This window comes from Mycteria americana, chromosome 2 (genome assembly GCF_035582795.1).
Source record: "Mycteria americana isolate JAX WOST 10 ecotype Jacksonville Zoo and Gardens chromosome 2, USCA_MyAme_1.0, whole genome shotgun sequence".
NCBI classification, from domain to species: Eukaryota; Metazoa; Chordata; class Aves; order Ciconiiformes; family Ciconiidae; genus Mycteria; species Mycteria americana.
Genome location: NC_134366.1, coordinates 43,733,716 through 43,757,009, shown reverse-complemented (window position 1 = coordinate 43,757,009; position 23,294 = coordinate 43,733,716). Strand labels below are relative to the sequence as shown.

General features: G+C 43.1%; 1 protein-coding gene across 10 annotated transcripts in view; it reads right to left on the bottom strand.

The window, feature by feature from the left end:
* RARB (retinoic acid receptor beta) overlaps positions 1–23,294 on the bottom strand; it is a 333,447-nt gene that overhangs the window by 31,258 nt on the left and 278,895 nt on the right. For all 10 annotated transcript variants that reach the window (XM_075493163.1, XM_075493165.1, XM_075493164.1 and 7 more), the window contains one exon: positions 17,605–17,746. In XM_075493163.1, coding sequence (XP_075349278.1) covers positions 17,605–17,746 — 142 coding nt within the window. The remainder of the gene's footprint in view (positions 1–17,604; positions 17,747–23,294) is intronic.

Below are 23,294 nucleotides of genomic sequence, written 5' to 3'. Positions count from 1 at the left end.
AGCCAGAAATTCCCATCTGTGAGATGGAGCATCTCCACAGGCAGGTCCGACAACGGCCCTGTGCATCTTGTGCTGCTGTTGAATTAATCTACACATCCGTCATTCTACCCTCGTTCACACCCTGCCCCATCTCTCTCTCAGCATTCTGCATGAAACCAGTCACTTCCTTACTCTAAATGTAAAGCCTACAATTTTTATTAAGATCTCCATGCCACCTGCAACAGGTTTGCAGAGTAATAGCATCACCCAGCGAATATTGCCAGTCGTCCCTTTCCCTGCTCAGTGCAGGAATGGGAAGGAGCTTTGGGAATCAGTCTGGGAATCAACCTGCCCCATCCGGGGAGGTTTCCCAAACTCACAGGGCTTCTGCGGGTAACCCACTGGGCAGTACCGGCCTATGGCAGAATCCCCACGAAACTAAAACCCTCAGGGAAACGAAGTATTGTGCTTACTGTCTACTATTTTGGCTGCCAAAATCCCAGTGGATTTCCTAGTAACTTCCGTGGCAATCTAGATAAAATTCTGCATACAGCTGGTTAAACTGAAATACTCTGGGGAACAGGAGGACGGCTTTTCTGGAATTGTAGTGTCTTAACACATTAGCTAAAAATATACAAGACCACAAACACAATGTGAGTATTCTTTCTCTTCCTTACAGCCGAAGCGACCAAGTGCGTACACAGCAGTTGAAAAACACTTCTAAATACTCAGCCTGAAATTAAATCTCTGTTAAGCTCTAGCACATTTGTTTTACCATAGGCTGGGTAAAGAAAACATCCCTAAATTTCAAACTCTGAACTTTCAGTCAGAAATCACTAAGAGGCCATTAAATCTGTCTCATCTGATTTCAGCTGTTCAAGTGCCCTTTTGAGCTACCTTCTCAAAGCAACTGCCCTTTTGAGCTACAATCTTGAAGCCTGGTACACTAACTCTTTATGGATAACCGATTACAGGTAAAAATATCCTGAACCTGACCTTTCTCTCCAGGGTCACCAAAAGGTAAACCAGTCTACTCATCTACAGATATTACATTAATTTCTCTTAGAAGACAGTCATGGTAGTATGATGCCTTGCAACCAGGAGAAGCTGGGGTTATCCAAAGTCATCAATTTAATTTGCTGGGCATTATCCAGGACTGCTGATGGCCAGGGAAGTGCATGGCTGTAAACTAAGAGCAGACGCTGCACTCTATTCCTTCCCACTGCCTGGCCTGACTGTAGCACTTCGTCCACTTCAACCTGCTGCGGCTATTTTATTTCTCATCCTAACACACACAGAGGAAAAGAACATGACTTGCTTTTTACTTAACTGGAAAGCTACCTACCATGACAAATTGCAACCTCTTTCCTGAGAATGCCATTAACAGACTCCTTCAGCAAAACAACTTCCCATAATAAGCACATTCATTCAATGTAATGAATGAGTCTCAGCTACGGGACAAATTCTGATTAGGTATGATGAAACTGACTTTATGGGACAGCAAATGGAAAGGCTACAAAAAAAAGGAGGTGAGCTGGAAGACCCCTTCCCTTTCCTCGCACATGGCTGCTCGGTACCCAGGGCAATGGCTCCCCAGAAGGAAGAGCAGAAGTTCAGGAGCAATACCAAGATGGCATGCCACCTGCATTTCTCCCTTATTATGGCTGGTTTCATGCAGTGAAGGCAGTTTGGCTTTCCCCAAACAGGGTTCAATCCTATGTCGTTTACCAGAATTAAAAATAACAGCCCCAACTTATCACCACTGTGTTTTTGTCTTGCAGTGGTGCTACTCCACCGATTGCAGCAGAGTCCTATTAGTGTAGAACTACAGTAGCGTAGTGGGAGATCAGGTCTAATATCTGTATCTGCAGATGGATAACACCGCATTCATACCTAAGTTTCATTTCTTTGTTTTGCCCCCAAGGCTAAATTTCACATTTGTACCCCCTGGTGCCTTGTGCAATCGTGTAAAGGTGCATCTAGCGAGAGAGCTGCCAACTGACAACACATCTGAAGAGGCTTGCGTGCGCGGTGTACTTCATCAAGCACAAAGAACACATTGCCTCCTGCAACCGTAAATTGAGCTCATGAAGACGGAGGAACAGTTGTTCCCGGCACGTTTTAAGAAAGGGAGCCGTAGTCTTGAATCAGCAGCGTTAGCCTGCGTTACAGCCTCGGCAGCTTGCAGCCCTGGCCTCCCACTAGGCCAGGGATAATAAAAGCAAAAAAATAGCTCAGCTACTATTTACTTATTCCTCTGAAGCTAACGTGGAAAACACGCCATTATGAACTTACACAAATTTCTTCCTAAGGACAAAGGCTTGTTTGATACTCCTACTACTAAAAAAAAAAAAAAAAAAAAGATAAATAAAATTAAGATCAGGAGGTTATTTCCAGCTCTCAAAGTGCCAGGGCTGGCCCCCAAAGCGGTGGGCAGGGGGCACACAGAGTGTGCGGCTCCACAGCCATGCTCAACCCCCTTGCCCGGGCTCCCCTCCCGGCCGGCTCAAGCTGCCGCCAGACAACCTGCTCTGCCAGGGGAGGCAGCCGGGGAGCAAGAGAAGGGAAGAACTGTATTACTTAACCAGGTGGACCTAAAAGCACTGGAAGATCAGCCAAAAAATTTACTGTTTAAGCCTCACATCGATGTGCAGTCCAACGCAGCTGGTGGGCATGCATCTGCACCTGCCGGTCGGCTTGGTCTGCAGCTGGGTCAGATTTTTTAATTAACAGTGTCTGTCGTTAAAATTGTTTTGCCAGAATACTAGAAGAAGGGTTTTATCAAACGGTAAAATAACATGCTCAAACAATACTATTGCATCTCACTGCATTTTAGCATGTTGTTTACTTCCTCTCCCTTCCCAAAAGCTGAGCAACAGGAATAAACAATCGGCAAATTTGTTGTTGGGATGGGATACTTTTTTTTTTTTAAGATTACATCGTCCTTTTTTCACAAACTGTAACCTAAGGAGAAAGAAAGGAGTGAGGTCAGGCAACTTCTTTTTCTTTCCATCCGCATGATTTTGGGAAGGCCAAGCTGAGCCAGCCAGCAGGCTCCGGGAGCGCCGGGCTGGCAACATCACCGGATTCCCGTAAAAGCCCTGCTGAAGCTGGAGGCTGACACAGCTAAACAAGTTTATTCACTTTCAGCTTAGCGTCTCACTGCCCACCCCGAAACGCTACACCGGCGAGCTGAGGCACTTGAAATGCCTCTGCCTCCCAGGTTTTTCTTGGGGCAGGACGTCCCTTTCCACCCGTGCATGGCGCAACTCGGTGCTCAGCCCCAGCAGGGCTTACCCTGCAGCAGCTGAAGCCCCAGCTCGCGCCCGGGATCTCTGCGCCTGGGATAGCAGCAGGCTTTGACACAACTCTTCAAAGCAAAAAGTGCCTGGGAGACAAAGGCTGTTGCTTGTGTGTTTAATAAATACTGCTCCATCCATAATTCACACGCAGAAATACTGGTTTTCATCTATTAACGCAGGCTCTCCGGACATCTGTACTCCTGCTTTATGTGGCGGCAGAAGCATCATGGTATTACGGGGTCGAATTCCCTTAACACACCTGCAGCAACCTCAGCTGTTTCAGCACTCACGTTATGACATGAATCACTCCACAAGCCTGCACCTAATTATCAGACTGTCTATTTTGATATATTTTATCTTTTATGTACAATGCCAAAGAAGTTCTTTAAAATACATTCCAACTACTCTTTCATTTAAAAAAAAAAAATTGCTTTCTTGTCTGGGACTTAAGTTCTGAAATAGCAGGAGTAAGTGGACCAGATTATTTTAAAAAGAAGGCACACTAGTAACTACAGGACTGGCTTAAAGAGCTTAATTCTGCCAGACAGGGTCAAGCAGCATCAAATCCTGATTTCTCCACAAGATCTTTTAAATATCCCCAGTAAAGCCAGCACAAACCCTTTTTACATTAAGTGCTTTCACAGTACACCAGACCAGCCTGATGTAGTGATCATACAAGGAGCAAAGCAGACAGACACTTGCTTCCAGGAAACAGCAAGATACTAAAAAAAGCAGCCTTTTTATTGTTGATTTGAAATCAAAGTGATTACTGAGGCCTCTGCAACTTCCAGCACAAGACTTACTGCACACAAGGGAGTTCATTTTCAGAAGGGTAACAGGCAGCAGGTCATCACAGAGTTAATTCAATAAAATAATAATTTCTACTTGGATAAACTGACCTAGTTTTCTCAGACTTCTCTATGAAAACAAAAGATGCAACTTGGACGTGAGATGACGTCTGAAAGGGAAGCCAAGGGCTGGGCAAGGAGTCTGACTTCAACACACAGCTGGTCCTTAATTAAATGAGGGTGGTGGTCCCCAGTTGACATTACAAATGACTACCCAGCACAGGATCAACTGGCATTACTAGTGGTTTCTACCTCCATCTTATTGATGCTCGTGACAAATCTTTCATGTCCTTCAACAGTGTGGGCTTGGGCCCTGAAATCATACACAGGTTTGGTACCTCCTTCCAGCTAGGATGGTCTTCTCCAAGACTGTGGCAAGTGCCTGATGCAAGACGCACTTAGAGAAGGCTTTTTATGCGGTCCTCAGGATATTGTACCCAGGCTACAACCCCCGTGGGAAGCACCGGCTGAAAACTTGGATTTCCAAAGGCAGAGCTTTATTCAGTTCCTTAAAGAGCCGATGAACATCCACCTCCCCAGCCAGCTGCAGGACTGCCCCAGAGCCCCAGGCCACGCGGCAGACACGGCGCAGGCAAGTCCGCCAGGGCCTGGGATGCACAGCCTGGAGAACATGAACCGACAAGGATCCTTCCCGGCCCCCCTCGTAACTCATCCCGAGATTTTGCAAATCTGAACACAACACAATGCTGACAACTCTGCATTTTGGGATTCAACCCAGTGTTATTTTTCGGCGAAGCTCTGTTGTGCTGGAACGCCTCCAACCAGCTCAAGTTAAACAATTTGCCCACAGAAAATGTTCAATGAAGGGGAAACATAAAAGTATGCACAGAAAGAGGCCTGACTCCCCCTCTTTTCTAATCCATCACACAGCATTAGAGATTAAATACTCATTAAAAATATATATAATGAACTGTTAAGACAGGATATCTAGTGATTCCTCTTAATTGCCTTATTCTTCCCACACCTTGGTTTCTAGGGAGTATTTTTAAATGTTCCTCCTCCATTACTGCAAGGCCCATTTACCGTAGGGTTATCTCCCCACCTTGTCCCCCCAGCCAAGAAAGAAGACCCCAAAACTCATGAGGCTTAATGCTACATACCCTGTGGGAGGCAGCTGATGTGTCTGCATGGTTTTATATATGTTCACACCTTGCCATGCTTAAATTCTAGTAGGAAAAACATTCCTAATAAACACATGAAATAGCTGTAACTGACTTAGAAAACAACAGGAAAAGTTGCCAAGAAAAGGCTTTGATTCTCTCTTTAGGACAAGCAGGATTTAAACCTTCTGCAGAATTAAAGGAATAAAATATTTCTGCTTATTCTCTTCTCTCCCTGTGTACTTTTCACTTTGTCACAGGAGAGGGTTGAACATAATGGGGTTTCTTTTTCTTAGTAACAACAATCCTCTTGCTTTTATTTGTTCTCTTTTTTAATTATTTGCACTCCTTTTCAATTTAAAGTTATTTTCTGGATGTTCTGATTTAGTAGCAGTGTTCACCTAAAGAGGCATCCAAAGAAAAAAAAGAAAGTATTCATTGAGGTTCTCCTCCAAATTACAGAAAGGGGCAAATCGAGCATCCTTCTTGTAGAAAAATGCTGTCAAAAGGCTCTCATGAGCTAACAGTTCTCCATGTCACTTGTTACCGGGATCTGGCCCATATGGGTTTGATCCCTGAGCTCCTCAGTGGGATAACCAGACGGCATGGCACTGTACAATGTGGACTACGAGACCAAACACGCACTGAGCTCTGGATTTCCACGCCCATCCTCATGAGACATCTAATTTGAAACACAAGAGCCCCGGCTTGCTCCCTGCCGAACAGAGGGAGACCAATATTGTCAGCAAGCAACTCAAGCTTCACTAAATCTAATGCTCCATCTTCCAGTATCAATGATTCTTCTGTATCAGAAAAAACCCACCTTGATGAAATTTCAGAAGTGACACTTTTTTGAGTGGCTCTTCCCTGTCGTCCCTCCACTAGAATCAAAACAAACCATGCCACGGATCACCTAGAAGCAGCGCTATGGCAAGAAAAGCAGGGGGAAGACAGTCCTTGTGTGTAAGGAGCAGTTCACACAGCTACGGTGCAGTCAGGGACGCTGAACACGCAAGGTGCAGCAGCTCATCACATAAGGACGTTCATTTACTGCTGATTCGTCTTCCTGGGCTGATGCCTCCTCTACTGATGCCTCTAGGTTACAAAATGGCTAAAACGCACACAATGCCAGTTTCAGTCTTATTGAGATACAGAAAAAACTCTAATGCATTAGCAAAAATAAACATCTTATACTTCATTTTTAAAATGATAAAAAATAAATTTCAATCTTTACCCTGCCACTGGGATATCCTCTAAAAGTGCACAACATATGAAAGCAAAAGTACTATGCATACAAGTACTATGCTTCGTAAGAGCACACGTAACTTGTGGATTCTTTGAAATGTAATACTACTCCCCATAAACTCCTGCAATTCCTGGCAATTTCCATTTTTTCTGCCTCTCTTACATTGTGTTACTATTTCCATGATGCAAACTGTAATCAGCTAGTTGGGAGTTAAAATAAAAACAAGGAAACCAGAACTGTTTTTCAGGAGAGATGGGAAGCAGCAAAGGATTTGCAGCAGCACCCATTGCACCAGGGCTGACTGAGAGCGGGAAACCTGCTAATGATGGAAATAGGAGGAGACAGAGCAGGTGAAAACAGTGTCTCTGGATCGACCGGCGAGCCGAAGAATGATGACCTCTCCCGCTCCTTCCACAGTGTGGTGATCTCCTCACCCAAACTGTCTGCGGCTGCCCAGGGACTAAAGCACATCTCTGTGCCGGAGAGGCAGTAACCTGGCACCCCTGAGCCATTTCAGGAATCGCCCGTGTGCCCGCTGCTAAAGGAGAGAGCGCGGTGATGCCTGCAGCGTTTTTAAAAAGCTTTCCCTTATCTTCCAGTATCATTCCATTTAGTATTTCTGTTTGTGATGTTTTAATCAACCCTCGCTGCTACGTTTTCCTATTTAATTTAATGCTTTCTTTTCAGGCTTGCAAGTTTTATGGTAAGAGTTTCCCAGGTTTAAATACACCAAGTTCTGCCTCCAAGAAACCACTGACGGTGGAGTATGGACCTACTTAACACAGGGAAAAACAATCCCAAATGCAAAATGCGCGACGCTATCTGCCAGGAATCCTTCTTCCCACAAGTTTAAAGACGAAAAATGTTTAAAAATATAATGCGTTGAAAATGATACAAATGTAATACGCTTTGTTAGTCTGTCATTTTAAATGGTTTGTAAAGTCCTCCCTCAGGATTGGACTTAAATCATTCATTAACTTGAAGCCGATTGCTTTGTCCTAGAAAGGGGGAAGAACATGGATTTCTCAGATGTAACAGAATTTCCTAACAGAAACAAAAACAACCTGATGAAATTCAGTTACCAAAACCATCTATTGTAACCCAAGCAGAAGCGTAAATAAATTAATTACAAAATGAGCTCCTTCAGCAAAATCTAACTTTATGGGGAGTTTTGAAATTAACATTTCACTTGCTTAAAAGTTGAAAGAAAGAAAGAAAGAAAGAAAGTAGGTCAGCGTGTTTCCCCAGCATGTCTTTCTGACTCCATTAAAACTGTCTGTCAGATGACTAACCATGCCTGTAATCCAACTAAAAGCATGTTTGCTTTCTGTTGCACTTTTTGCCAGGGGAAAGGAAGAATTCCACTTAGCTTTAACTCTGAAATTCAGGTAAATGTCTCCAAAAGTCAGATAATTTCTTCACATTTACTTACCAAATCCGTTTGTATTGACAATAAGCAACTGGTTATGGATGCACGGCGCTGAGAAATGATCCCACAGCTGATTAAATGCCTATCAGCCGCAGGCACCGCCTGTAGGGCTTTAAGCTACAACTTGTTAAAGTCAGTTTTCAGAGCTGTTGTCTGATTGACAGACTTTTCATAAGACCTAGATGTAAAAATTTAAGAGCTTTCAGAAACATGCAAGCATGCAAACAAGTACTGGAGTAAGGTGAGAAGGGGCAAACCCGTTTTCTGTTCACTTTGGGCCAAAGGAAATTAAAAATCCCAATGCCGTATGATCTTTCTTTTTCCTTTCATAGTATTAGCAGCTGAGTGTTATTTAAGTTAGGATAGAAAGAGTGTTATTTCTACTGCTTGTATGCCATCTAACTTTAAAAAATCCTGCACACTTTCCACGCAAGCGCTGAAGAACTGGAGATTAACTGTTCTGATGTATTTTAAATTAAGCATGTGATACCAAGTCAAACTAAAAACAAATCGAGGCTATTTTTAGAGCACAGTCCTAGGGCCAGCATCTCAGCAGGAGGAGCTGCAACGTGTCAGCTGGCTTATCGCAGGCACGGCAATGGAAAACTCCCTCTGCTATAACAATTCATACAGTGGATGAAAGCAAGCCGTAAAGAGCCTGACAGCAGCAGAGGGAAATCCATGGCCTCATCTACTTATGTAGAGATCTTCCTAAACCGTCTTTGAGAGCTTACTGGTTTCCGAGTGCCTGCTTTCTATCTTCCACACCATCAGCACAGGAGTTGCTCTGCACAGAGAGGCCGGCATGAGCGTTCTTTCTTTGCCTTCTGCAGAGGCACCTAGCCTATGCAAGACCATCACCAGTAAAGCGATCACCAGGAAAACGCAGAAGTAAGTTTGTGGATATAAACCATCAGGAAGATGTACGCATTCTCACATATGTTTCTTCTAAGGGGAAGGACCAAATACACGTCTCCTCTGATACCGAGTCCTTCCGGCACATTCGGGTTGCTGCAGTTCAGACTTCCCAGAACTCTTGGGAACAATTTACTTCATTTCTCATGAACCTTGGCTACTGTAGATAACATTTTCAGGTTGGCCTGACAACCAAATAAGCCATGTTTAGCTTCAAGGCTCAGGACACTGGCAATTTGCTCATTCCCAGACTGATATTTATCTCATTGACATTTCTCCATCCTTCAGATTCAACATCCCAAAAATAAAAAAAAGCTTTCAAAGGGAGAAAAAAAGATAGCAGAGAAACCACAAGGTGCCAGTATAGAAAGCACAACCCGCATGGCACAATGGCAATTAGGACAAGGAGATGCATCAAAGATGCCCTGTGCCCCCAAACAAGAAAATGATCCGAATGAGGAATACGAAGCAGTGAACTGAGTGCATAAAGGAAGAATGGAAGCTCTGAAACAAAGCTTTTGAGGTCATGGGATTGGGGTCTCAGCAGTTATGTCTGCATGACCAAGCAAGCGTGGCCTCAGCCCTGTGCTTCAGAGCGCATGGACCGGGCAGGGACAGGCTACCTCCAGATTTCCCATCTGCTCTTACAGCAGCATTGCCCAGCACAGCACAAGGCAGAAAGGATAACCCAGGGTTTTGCCTGCCGTGAAAGCAGTTGCGATAATAAACTCAAGAAGAGGCAAAGACTACCTGCAAAGGCAACACGAATGCGTAGAGCCAGCGTCTTTATATGTACGATCCGGAATAATGCTGTAACTCCCCCGTGCACACCCCAAAACCAAAGCGGGGAACAAGAAATAACATAAAAAGGCCACAGAAACAATCACATCCATGTTAAGAAGCGGCTTTGTAAGAGACATCTGCCCAAAACGCCTTTTACTGGGAAACTGATTGAAGAAAGCACTTGATGATCCTTAAAAAAACCCTGAAGGTGTGAAATGAAAAAATGGGAAGTTCCGCCTGCGCCAGTGCCGCTAACTGTCCTCACGGAAGAGCCGGACCTCCGGAGGAGGTGGCATGTGGCTGGACCGCTACGGAAACCTGAGCTGCTAGCATCAACAGCCAGGCATTAGCCACTCCACGGGCTCTGATGAAGTGTGCTCCCTTAAAATAAGAAAGGGTTTAATCAAGTCTGAGGACTTTGCTAGAGCCACTGAACAGTATCACGCACTTCTCTGGAGTGTGCTGCAGACGTAAGTAGAAATCAGACTGTATGCACGTTATGCTTTTCACCAGCTCTAGTTACCTCTGAGTTTCACATACATTGAAAGCAAAGTTACTCGTACAAAGACTCTGTGCCATTCAGCTGAATTTCTCCCACAGAACAAGATCAAGAGGCGTTCAGAAAGTTCACTAATATCTAATTGACACTTCTTCCTTTCTTAAAGCACATCTTTTTCACAGCACGGTTGGGTACCACAGTACAAATGATTAGCACAGTAACTTTAGAAGCGTCACAACTTTAATAAAACACCTTGTTAAGCAAAAACGTAAGAAAGACACACATTTACAGTCGCCAAGGACTAGGATTGATGGATGCAGACAAAGGCTGCGGAGAGCATAGAGCCCTGGTAACTTCTGCCAGGATCCGTGTTGTCATAGAGACAGCAGAGAGCGATGAAAAGTTCACCACGGTAGCTATACCTTAGTGAATAAGTCTTAATGTAACTTCCAGCTGAGGACATGTAATCAATCTCTGTATGAGCTTATTGAAGGAATTCCCTTTATGCTTACTCAGTCCTCGAGAGCCCAAAATGAGGGAAAAGGTTTTAAAAAATATATATTTTACTACTTTTAAAGAGAAGCCAAGGCCTAGTGCTTCTTTTGGATGGGGGGGTGGGGAGGATAACTGTTTCTTTTGAAAAAGAAATTATGTAAAACATGAAAAACTTGATAAAGACATTTAATGAAAAAAAAAAACAAACAAACCAGAAACAAAAAAACCCCACACACGGAAAGAGTAATGCTAGGGCAGCCCAGCAAGATTGGCTGCATGCAACAGCATCTCCCCCTTTCCCCAGACACTTCCCCCATGGAGGTGGCCGCAGCCCTGGCATCTCACTGCTGCTCTTCTCCCATCTGGTTCAATCACCTTTTATGCTGCAAAACACAGGGCTTTCCCTGCTCTCTCTTCCCCCTCCATGCCTTTCTCCCAGCGTCTCCCTCCCCAGCGGCATTTGACCCCCGGTTTATCTTCCCATGGGGCAGCAGCACCCCTCGACCCTCCCCAGGTCCCTGCTCCAGGCTCAGTCCCACCACTTGGGAGGTACGGGATGCTGGAGCCAACAACAAGCAGCACAGAAATGGTGCCAGCGGTTGTTTATTGGCTTGGGTCTTCAGTTCTTAGTTTACACAATTATGGGTTTTCTATACAAGAAAGGGGGGAAAAAAATTTGCAGCACTAGCGTGTTACAGTTTAAAGTTACAGCTATTTGTGTAATGCCTGAACGGCAATGAACAGAAGAAAAAGAGAACCTTAGGATGCTATTCATACTTTTCTCTAACATTTTAGGATATAAAGATCAGACTAATTACAAAACGGTCTTGAGTTGAGCAGGGTTCACTAATCACACTCTGCTTGAGGAATTAGGAGAGAATTTACTTAGCTGCATCATGAAAGGTGCCAATAAATTGTTCAGCTGGAGAGTTAACATAATAAAAAAAAATCATTTTTTATGTTATTTTCTTTAGCAGTTTATTAATTGCTGCCTGAAATACTTTTCTGAAACACAACGAGCTGCAAATGAATTCATGGGCTATTAATCTGCTGTACATGGCACTGGAGGGAAAGCTCATTAGGTGAGTTGATGCAATTACTGCTATTACATAACCATCTTCACAGAACATAGAGTAAATTATGAATAATAACATTCAATCTAAGTTGCTCCTTTAAACATTAAAGCTGGCAAGTGAAAACTATGCAAAATCAGGGGGAAAGGCTGAAACACAGAAGAGGCAGACCCCAAAAGGAGAAAAGAAAAGCAGATCTGCTTCTTTGAAGACACTAAACCGATCCAAAAAGCAAGAGATGTTTGTTTAACCATGGGAAACAATGTGCAACAAGTAGAACCCAGTTCTCTACAAGAGAATTTTAATTGTACATAAATCATTTTCAGCCCCCCAGCATAACAAAGTGTGCATTATCTCTGGCAGAGGGCAGACTGACACTAGAGCACTGTGGTTTTTGTAGCAGGAAGACCCTTCAATGTTGGCTTTGCTCTCATCTTAAAAAATCTCCCCATCAGTGATATTGAGTGTTTGGCATTAACTTTTAAAAGTTCCGTTTCTCAGCCTGAAAAAATAAATACAAGCATTCCCATCTGATCACCCACTAAAAAAAACCCCAATCCAACCTTAATGAACAAAATGAAAAAAATGTGATCTGTATGGCTTGGGCACGGTTTCCCCACTATCTGTATTCTCAAATTCTTAATTTCATTGGTATTTTCACAGTTTACATCTTTCACCTTCAAAGCACTTGCAATACAAAGTCTCCCAGCCCCTGTAAAAAGACTCATCATTTTCACCTCTCAAGATAGGAAAGCTAGTCTGATCAGCTTGTAGTGTTTAGAGAGGGGAATTAGTCCCAGAACAGAATTCAGGGTTGTGTGATTTCCACTCTGATATTTAGCTCGTGCCTCTCGAGAAAGCAAGGCGAGTCAGCAGGCGAGGCAACTACGCTGGAATTTTTGAAAAAGCCCCCAGCCGCTGTGTGGTAGTTAGGCATCTAGTTAAAAATCTAGCCTGTAGCAAAGCAGAAACAATTCTTAAATCCAGTGCTTTCTGCTGGCTAAAAAGAATAAAAAAGCCAGTTCAGTTCTGAGTAAAAGCAACTAAACAAAGATTTCATGCACTCTAATTAATTCACTTTAAAATTACATCAGTGGAATCTGCATGAACTTCTCAAATGCCAATATGCAGACTAGCCCTTGACTTAGCCACTCATTGGAGATGGAATCGCGCTTCACTAAGAAGTCTGAAACAAAATGAAACAGAAATACAAAATAAAAAAACCAAACATGACAGTTCTTCAAGTTGATGTGTCCTGGTTGTCAATTTAAACCAGAATTAAAATAAGTAAATCAATTCATTCTATTGTTCAGTAGCAGAATGTAATCATATGTTCCGAGAAGCGTGAACATTTAAATATTGTAAGACTTTGAAGTCTGTGACAAAGAGTAACAGACATTTCTGTGCAAGTTTAAAAAAAAAAAACCAAATAGGGAGCACAAAAACTGGATTCTCTCCACTTCATGGTAATTCCCTTGCATTCCCTTCCTTCCTCCTTCCCTCCCTCCAGAGAGGTTAATTGTAAGCAGATTTACAAATCTGAACACTGCTTCAGTGCACTGAAGCAATCTGGAACAATAATTCTGTGCCTTTATAAACATAATTTTGCTCTATTAGAGCTCACTGCAGACGAGGTTTATGCCAGTAGGGAGGGCTTCTCTGCATCACGCCCCCGGTACATGGGCTGGGTGTGTGTCTGAGAGGGACCCCAAAGATCGTCAAGCACAGTGACAGACCTTGCAGCCTGCAAATTTTACAAAAGAGGATGGACGTGGAAGAGCTGCTAGGCTCAGCTGAGCAGTTGTGGCAGAAGGAAGCTCCACTTTCTTCCCCCTTGTACCCTGCAATAAATCCAGTTTAGGTTTTCTTTAAGGGCAGGCTTCACCTTACAAAGTGTATGTTCCAGCATCCTGCTTGAAAGAGTCCATTATTGTCTGAGAGTTTTGCCCAGCTTCCCCCGTGCTCCCTTAATTGCGGGAGGCAGCGCCGTACGCGTGACCCCTCGCCAGCTCCCAGGGACCGAGGTCCGTGCATCCAGGCAACAGTGTGCTTCTTGCTGACACCTGGGGTCAGGCCAAGGATGGTGCTTCAACATCAGCTTAGAGATCATGTAATAGAAGGGCAAAGGTTAGTTTCCTAAGGCTCTCCATCACATAATGAGCTACTGTCAGCCTTAGTAGCCTTCTCACTTCAGCAGCAGCAGCAAAAAAAGAAGAATCCTGTCTGACCACCATTTGTCTCTACATGTTAATTAAAAAGATTAACAGGCTGGAAGGGTAAGAAGGATAGAAATGGTCTGGAGTGGGGATCAGAGCCTCAGCTGCACCTACGCACTCCTGAGCACCCACTCATGAACTGACAGTGGGACAGCCACGCAATAAACCCAAGACCTGACGCACTGCTGGTGGAGGGGCTGGCTCCAGGCTGCTACACCCAGAGCTGCAGCTCAGGTTGCAGGGACACAAGCTCAGGAGTTTCTGAAGGAGGGGGACCTGATGAAAGACAGCAGGGCTTTATTTCAAGCTGTGTTTTGCCCTGTTGTAGGATGATAAGACAGTCATCACTAAGTCGTTTCCCCTCACACCCTTTGTCTCGTCTGTTTGGAGCACAAACTTTTTGCAACAGCGACTGCACAATGAAAGCCGGTCCCTACACTGGTGGGATCCAGTTTCAGCGGGTCCTGCAGATACCATCACAAGGCAAATAGCTCCACTCCTGCCCTGGAGGCAGTCTTGTTATTGACCTCTCTTGATCAGATCTGGGGACTAACATGGGGTTGAAGATAACTTTTTTCCCCTACACGAACAAAACAATCTATAAAGAAATGCAAATTTGGCGTGCATTCCTTCAGCATCTCACTTCATTCTCTAAAAGAAGATAAAAGCATAGAAGAAATGCCCAGGACCTCTTCTCTTCCAAAACACTGTACCTCCATTCTTAAAACCTTACTTATCACACTGGCTGGGCAGCCAGTCCTCATCTCTGATGTTTGTGCGTAACGCTCATTAAGCTCAAAAGGAGTCGCATATGCAAGTACTTTTGCATGCCCTTTAAAGGCAGAACAAATAAAAACACAAGACTGTAGTGTTTAAGCACAGATTATTCTGTGTACTGAAATTCTGCATTTACTCCTCTTTAGGAACCCCACGGTCTGTTGCCAGGAGCTATGTGCAGCTGCCCACCATGATTACTTTCCCCATTTGGGACTGGTTTGAGCATTGTAGGCTTGTTTCCCTATGAGATTTCTCCGATACTTTTTTCTGTCCTTTGTTCATGGCTTTCACGTTACAAGGTAACAGAACTGTAAGAAGACAGAAAACCAAAATGTGAATAAGGTACTGGGGAAAAAGAAAAACCTCTATCTGCTAAGAAAAAGCCCACTGACAAATACGCCTTTGTTTACATAAACTTCTAAAGAAATGGAGTTGAAACCTGGGGACATGTATGAAAGAAGGTCAGATAAGAAAATAGTTTTTCAAATCTCTTAACAGATGAAAAGCTCCTGTTTATGAAGGGATAACATGGAATCACTTCAGAGTTAGCTCTTAAACCCAGAAGACAAGACACACTGCATTCAAACTGATGACATTTAAAATAATTTCTCTACTCCTTTGCAAATACCTTCTACAGAAATGCAGCCAGAGGACATCCCTCACTTCTCCCCAGTATCCTCTGTTCCCCCTCCAACCTGCTATCCCCCTTTCAGTGCCTGTAGTGGTTTGAGATAAAGGCAATGGCCAAAGGGCAATTTCACTCAGTTCACCCAAGGAAATAGGCAGAGCGAAGTCTTAATTCTTGCTGGGAAAGCTCCAGCTACCCTATGGGACAAAACAAACCATCACCTAAAAGGCAGTAAGTCTTTATACTTTACCCTAAGTAACTTTGGTTAACATGTTAGAAATACTGCTGATGTTTCCAAAACTTACTCTGATGTGACGTTACAGCATTTAATAAGATTACTACTTCACGTCAGCAGTAAAATCCTTAAGAATTCAAGATCAACAAGCCCTCAGGTGAGAAAAGTGTTTTGTCTTCTCTTCCAAAATGCATCATACTGTTTTTATCAAGGAAAGAATCTTCATGTGCACAGACAGCTATACGGTCAAATACGTATCAATAAAATCCTCCTCATTCAATCTTATATCTTTGTGAATCTTTGTATTTAGCCTACCCTCTCCTTTACTCCCATCATGGTCTCCACTCCAGTAAATCTATATGTAAGTATAGGTAAATGCACTTCAGGCACACACGAGAAAACTAGAAAACCCAACAAGGACAGTGCAATCATGGAAATCCTAAGGCCTCCTAGCTCCCCCAGTTGCTTGAAACTTGATGTCAGCCCTTTTCAACAACCACAATTTCAGATTTCCATGAAAAGGAGTTGGAAACACTGCAAAGTGGTCTTAAAGATGTATCTGGTTCTTTCTCTGCTCCTCAAGACTTTTCCGAGGAGAGGAGAGGAGAGGAGAGGAGAGGAGAGGAGAGGAGAGGAGAGGAGAGGAGAGGAGAGGAGAGGAGAGGAGAGGAGAGGAGAGGAGAGGGTGGGAGAGGGTGGGAGAGAAAAAAAGGGATGCAATCAGGAGGGACCAGTGTGACTTTGGGACCTCTTTGGCTCCTGCCCAAGTACGGAGAAGGGAACTACTGGGAAGTCCCATGCAATTCAGGAAGGAGAAATGCAGAGGATGAGAACTGATCTAAGTCAAAGTTCAGTCATAAATGTCTCATCAGTGTTAATTTTTTTTTCTCTGGTCTTAAAGTCTCTCTAAGGAACTCCTGTGGGTGAATTAAAGTAAAGAGGGGGGGTTGGGCAATTTTTTTTCCTCTCTTATGCACACACTGCAAATTTCTGTGGTGTTTATTATTGGAATTGACCTACTGAAATCAGGAACATCACTGACAGAGGTAAAAACCCTCAACAATCAAACAAATCACTACACCAAAGACTTTTTTGTTACTGCAATCACTCCAATCAAAAATGAGAAAGTTTCAGAAGCGTTACCCTTTAAAGATTTGAGAATGGATTTTTTAGCTAAATTTTTGTGCTTGACAGGGATATCAATAAACTGGAAAAAGACAAAAATCACAGATTTCTGTCCAAACTCTTTAAAACGTTAAAGGGCAGACCAGAGATTTCTATAAAGGAAGGGAGAGGAAAGTCCTTTGGGTTTTTTGGCAGCATTTGTACATAGTCAAGTTTACTGGCTTTGCAGGTTTAGAAGAGGATTTCCCAGCTTGTTTCACCTTTCGGAGAGGCTCCAACTGGTAAGAACAGAAGACTCAAGGCCGTTGTACCGTCAGTTTTGTAAAACGGCACAAACCGGCACTACCGCTAAAAGAAGGACCTCTGGCACAAGCACCTGCACTGGCACGAGGGAGAAGGTGCAAGGCTGAAGAAGGCTGCTGCAGGAGAGCCCGTGGGAAGCCCTTGTGAAATGATATCCTGGGTTGACACCAAGCCCAGCAAAGCCACGAGCCAGTCTGCAGGGCAGAAGGAGGACTGAAACCGAGGCTAAGAAGCCAGCACTGTTCCTCTTACGCCCTTGCCCCAAGAAGCCATTTCTAGAGCAGATGGGGGATAGTCCAATCTTAAAGCAAGTAGCTGTGGGTTTGTTCTTTTAGAAAAGCCGGTGAAGTTACCCACTTGGGATTTCTCATACCCACACAGCGTGGCCACACCACACAGGCAGCATGTTGCACTAAAAGTTCTTAACTGGCGGCATTTAGGCTGCAAAGTTAAGGACTCAGGAGTTTGTAAAGTACGGGTCTGAAGTTGGTACAAAATTCATACTCCTTTCTCTGCATATGAATACAGATACTGGCTCCAGTCATATAAATGCATAGTATTTTTCTCCCTTGGGACTGCCACATATACATAGGATATGACAAACATAAATTGTTTCTGAAGACAACTTACATTCTTTGGACATTCCCACTTCAAAGCACTTCTGTAGTCTGCAGTACTGGCAGCGATTTCTGGTAACTTTATTGATAACACAGTTTTTATCTCTGTGACATGTGTAAACCATGTTCTTCTGGATACTCCTGCGGAAAAAGCCCTGCAATCAAGAAAAAAAGAAATTAAATAAACTTTTGAGCTTCCCATAACCCTTAGAGACAGGCACTAACATTGCTTTAAAATAACAAAATAAATTCGAAGTTATGGCTGGAGTATGGCATCTTTAAATACTCAGTCTTATTATAATTTAGTACCGTTTCTTGCAACATAAGACTAATCTCTTAAATAAAAACTAACTAAATAATGCAACCCAAGGCCAAAATAAACAGCACTAGAACTAGTAACAGCATTCAGGAAATGAAGTCCTAGATTTTACAAAAAAGCTAAAATAAAAATGGTTTGGGCTTATGGATGTAGTAATGAGTTGGGTAAACAACAGCCTTCCTAACGGATCCGCTTGGAAGTCAAACACTCATCCAACAACCAACAGCCTCTCTCAGCCTAAAGGTCCTGTCTATTTTTGTTACTGCAGAGATTCTCTAGTTCGAAAGCTGCACGTAAAAAGAGAAATAATTTGAAACCCAGGTCTCTTAGCTGCTGGAACTCCTACAGCAGTTAATGAGGCTTCTGCAGGTGGAAGAGTTCCAGCATCAGGTTATTGAGTTGTGAACTTGTAAGAGTTGCCAATTACAGCATTTTTTTCTTATTCAGATACAGCTGTGAAAATAATCATGTAATTACAATGATCTTGAACAGAAATTAAAGAGAACTAGAGGTCTGGTTTGTACTTAGGGAGCACCATTTGACTGGATTCCTCCTTCAGCAAGTAAAAGAGAGAAAAACAGCCATAAATGGCAAGGTTAGCTGGCACGGAAAAAAGGCAAAAACCAAGTTAATTTCTTCATCTGCACTAAAACCCAAGCTTTAGATAATATCATATAATAATGAAGAAAAAAAAAGAGGAGTACTTTAAGCATTTTAGAGCTCAACCCACAGATATTCAGCGAAAGTACTTTTGCAACAGACATTTGGAAATTTGACAGCACTATTTAACCTTCTCACTCAGATTTTGAAAATTGTTTCAGCAAGCACTGGGGTCAAATTTCAGTCAACATCATAGCATTATGGAAGAATAGTTAGCAATTTAATATCTGTTGGAGGGCTTGAGAGGTTAAAACTCTTCAACCAGCCACATGTTTACACCCTACAGGGAAGCGGTAAACTTGATGCCGCAGATCATAGCTCTGTGCCCACAATGCATTTGTCTAAAGATGCAATCGTGGTAAGCTATAAAATTGGCTCTCCTAGAAGCACTCATCGAGATATGCGAGTAGTTCTAAAAGCCAAAACCCCTATCGTTCATAGTTAACTGGGAGAGTTCCTGACCATATGATCAGGGAGTGGTAGGGCAGGCACAGTCAGTAAGGGCTGGTCATAAATTCCTTGCACACCCAACATGCTATAGATGCTAATGTTATGAAAATACCTCAAATTCACTCAGAACTGAAAAATGCCTCCTTAATCACATAACCCCTGGCAATAGTTTTCTGCAGCTCTTGCACAGGCAAGCCTCATCCTGAGGTTAGCTCCTCTGATTTAGAAGATACTTAACACTACCATCAAACAGGTAAATAAAAACTCTTCACTTCTTTCTTTTCCTTAAGCTACTGGACACAGAAGAAGAACTTAAAGCTATTTGTTTAGACAATTAAAACCTTTTAAGTTATCAGTAACACTGCTCTTTTATATCCCACACTTTTGATCATTAACACTGCTTGAACCTTTACAATGGAGAAAGTATGGCAAGCGTGTGTACATTTGTTTACTTGGCAAGAAGAAAATTTATGGTAATATTCACTTACTTCTTTCTTGCTTTGATATTCCCCTAATTGCGATGCCCGGCTCTGCGGTAATTGCCGAGGATGCTAACTAGAACCGTGAGAAATCTATGGCATCTATTTCGGTTTAATTCAACGGACAAAGTGTGAGCTGTGCTGGTTCAAGGGTCTCCATACAGCTTATTCAGTCACCACTTTTTGGTTGGAAAGAGGTAGGGGAAGCCAAGACTGGTAGCTTCCCCTGCAGCCACCCTGGCTTAATCCAGCGCTGCATGTAAATCAACACCCACAGCCACCGACGGAGTAACTCTGCTACCACCAGCCTGACAGTGCAGGAAACAAACTGGCCCAAACGAACAAAAATGGCCCTCTCGTGCAGCAACTGTCTCACCATGCTCAACAACTAGAGGAATTTAAAAAAACAGTCCCCAAAGCCACCCCTTTGCCTGCACACGCTTTGGGGCCGCGGCTGCTGCGCATCCATGCTCGAGAGACTTCTGGTTTACTGACACAGGCACTACTTGAAACGAAGTATGAGCTTCAAAAGTGTCACCGAATACAGAGAAAAGAAGAAACAGCCTCCTCCATATATACCTGTACTTCACCAAAATATAACCAGTAGCTCATGGCACCCAGTGATTGATCAGTTCTGATATTTAGACGCAGCTTCTGCACCCCTTTAACCTAGGGTTTAATTACAGCCCACCAGGAAGGAAAGCAGAGGAGGCTCTCTCAGTCCTTACCGTATGAAGCTGACCACACAGCCCAACAGAAAAACGTGACCCAACTTCTGCAGACAGCAAGTATAAAGCTTTCATCAACTGATTAGTAATAGAAAAGGCTTAAGAAGAACAAACTCAGAAAAAGCAGATCTCCAGGTCCAAAGGCAGACACTTTCTTCAACAGCCTAACCTCCCCAGGCAATGTCCTACACAGAGTGAAAGATATAGATGAGAATATTAATTGTGGAAGCTTAGACTGTTGTTTTACAAATTACTTTTTAACACCTGTATTTGATTTTCTTCCTGGAGTTACTCATGAAACAGAAAGAAAAATGAACTTATTTCCGTAAAATATTCAGGTGAAAAAAGGTATAATGTGGTCCTGCTCAAAACTATGGACCTGTTTCTCAACAGCATGCTAGGCCCCACTGGACAAGCATTGTTCCCTAAGACAACACTGGGATACTATTTCTACTAAGATTTGTGGCAAGCTCATTTTAAAACCTCAGCAATAGGTCCCGGAAAAGATCTGATCTTCAAAATTTCCTCTGGACAGGCACTAAGAAAAATACCCAGATCATAAACATTACTTAATTTCTTTGCATGCAAACCCCAAACCAAAGCCATCACGGGGGAGCGACAGGACTTCAAGCACCGGCAGGCGAAGGGCACTTGCTGGGCGCTGGGGCTCAGTTTCCCCACCCGCCTCCACAAGCCTGGCCCCGTGCAGCCGCAAGGTCTGGGTGGCACTGCAAAGAGGGTCATGCCCAGAAACATTTCCCCATCTGACACTGGGCTAAAAACCCAGACAGCATCCTGTCTGTCCCTCTGCGGGGGTTTGCACCTCACCTGCTTTGGTTACCAGCAGCTCTGCAGCGAGAGAAAAGCCTGCGGGACATGGGGATGGGCAGAGCGGGCGCTTGCTGCTCGGTTAAACAGAAAAGCACATTTAAACCACCTCAAGGCTGGGTTCCAGATAGCACAAGTATAATACACTGACCTGTTCACTAAAAATAGCAAAGTTAGAAGCAGGCCCAAGTTTTCCTCCAAGTGCTTTTTGCCAAATAACTTCCATCTGATCTTACAACCCCAACAGTTTCTTCAAAAACCAAGAAAATCCGAATGCAACCTAACCTTGAGAAGTTGTCAGAAACTTCAGAGAGGGCAACCACCACTGCTTATAAATTAAGCAACTTGGAGTGCCTACGGGCTCTTGAAAAACAAGCTACTACTTACTGTAATACATTTGCCTCAAAAGGAATCTGTTTGGCTGAATATTTACATGAGCAACTTTTTATGCAAATATTTTAGCATCCCGTCCAAATTAACACCCTGTGACGGGAGATGAGACACTCCTGTGCCAAAAACAAGCACAAATGATTCTTTCTTTGTAATTTAAAATGCCTTATGAATATAAAAAAAAATTCTGTAAGACATAAAGCATTACTGTCATACATAATAGTTTTCGATAGCACCTACAAACTACTTGAATTTAAAGTAGAGGAAGCTACCGAAGACCTATCAGGAATGGTGATTTGCTCTAATATTCCTTTTATGCACAACTTTTGAAAGGAACACGGATCTTGTGTTTTTATTTTAGCGGAGACAAACAAAGCTTTGCAGAAATCACACTCATGAATTAATTCCGTCCTTCTGAGCTGCTTTTATTGGCATCCTTTACACAAAGCATTTCGGACAAACATTTCAATTTTTAATCTCATCTTTTCTGCGCACTACGCCACACTCCTCCCAGGCCCACCAATCTTGTTATCTTAATGGATGACAGATAGAGCATCGCTCTGACCATGCCACATTAGGCATCCTCATTTACCGAGTGCAAGGAAAAAATGCTGAGTATAAATTATTCAGAAATCTATTGTATCAGCGTGTGTTCTCTGAGCATCCACCACCGGCAGAGCAGACAGATTACTTTTCACTTTTAATTGTGTTGATATCTTATCTGCTGCACTGAAAGCAGAGAGTGATACGTGAAACCATATGTATTAAGTAGCAAATAAACCCAGTTTACTAGGTCTATTGCTTAGAACTAAATAACCTATCTAGTCAATCTAACTTCAACATGATGCCAAAAAACCCCACGTCATCCCACTCACCACTTACTTTTATAGTATTTGCCTGGTAATGTGTCAAAATTAGAGAACTCAGTACAGAGCAGCAGTGCCTACAGAGAATATTAACTATTTCAGTAATATTTTGAATGCCATTATGCCACTGGTTATCTGAATACAAAGGAGGTCATTAAGGATGAACCCTCAAGACAATGTTAAGTGTTTAAGCTTATGAAGTCTTATAGAACTGTTAGCATGAACCCTTACATATCTGATAGGGAATCTATACAACTCCCTCTCCTTCACTGCCCAGTTGACTTTGGCAAGTCAGATGATTTAGAGCTCAAGTTACGCACATCGCATGAAGAGATGGATCATTTGATCTCAAAAACGTCTTAGAAATATTTTACCAGCATAGGGCATGTCAAATCTTATTTACAGATATAGTGGGCTTACCAGTTGAAAACTTGCCCTGCAAGCCAGGGACAGGGCAATCAGCAGAGAAGGGCTTATTGCGAGCTCAATCTGTTTGAAGAGCCTGCTTGGTTCATCTGGTTCAGCTTTGATTAACCCCAAATACAGGCAGCCAGCTATGACTCCTGCAGATTGAGAGGCCATTCTTTGGTAAATTTGCAAAACAAGCTTCTGAGTGAAGTGTATTGCTACTTTATCGTAAAAGAAACAAAGGAGTAGGAAGGACTTTGCCATGGTACAGTTTATCAGTCATTCATAAATGCTGACTGACTGAGCTCTGAGGGGAAAGATAAAAACCAGTAACAACCAAAAAGAAAATCCAGCCCACGACATACCTGAAACCTCTGCTGTTAGCTTTATTCTGAAATACGGGCTGTACAAATATGTACCTTTTTTACAGAACAACTCCGTTTGTGATGCATAGCCTCTTTTCAACCTATTTTTTTAGTCATTCAAGTTACCCTCTATCCTTGCTAACCCTGTAAAATGTACGTAGGCACAGTAAGGACCCCGTTCCTGCTCTCTCTGGAGCATCAACAGAGACA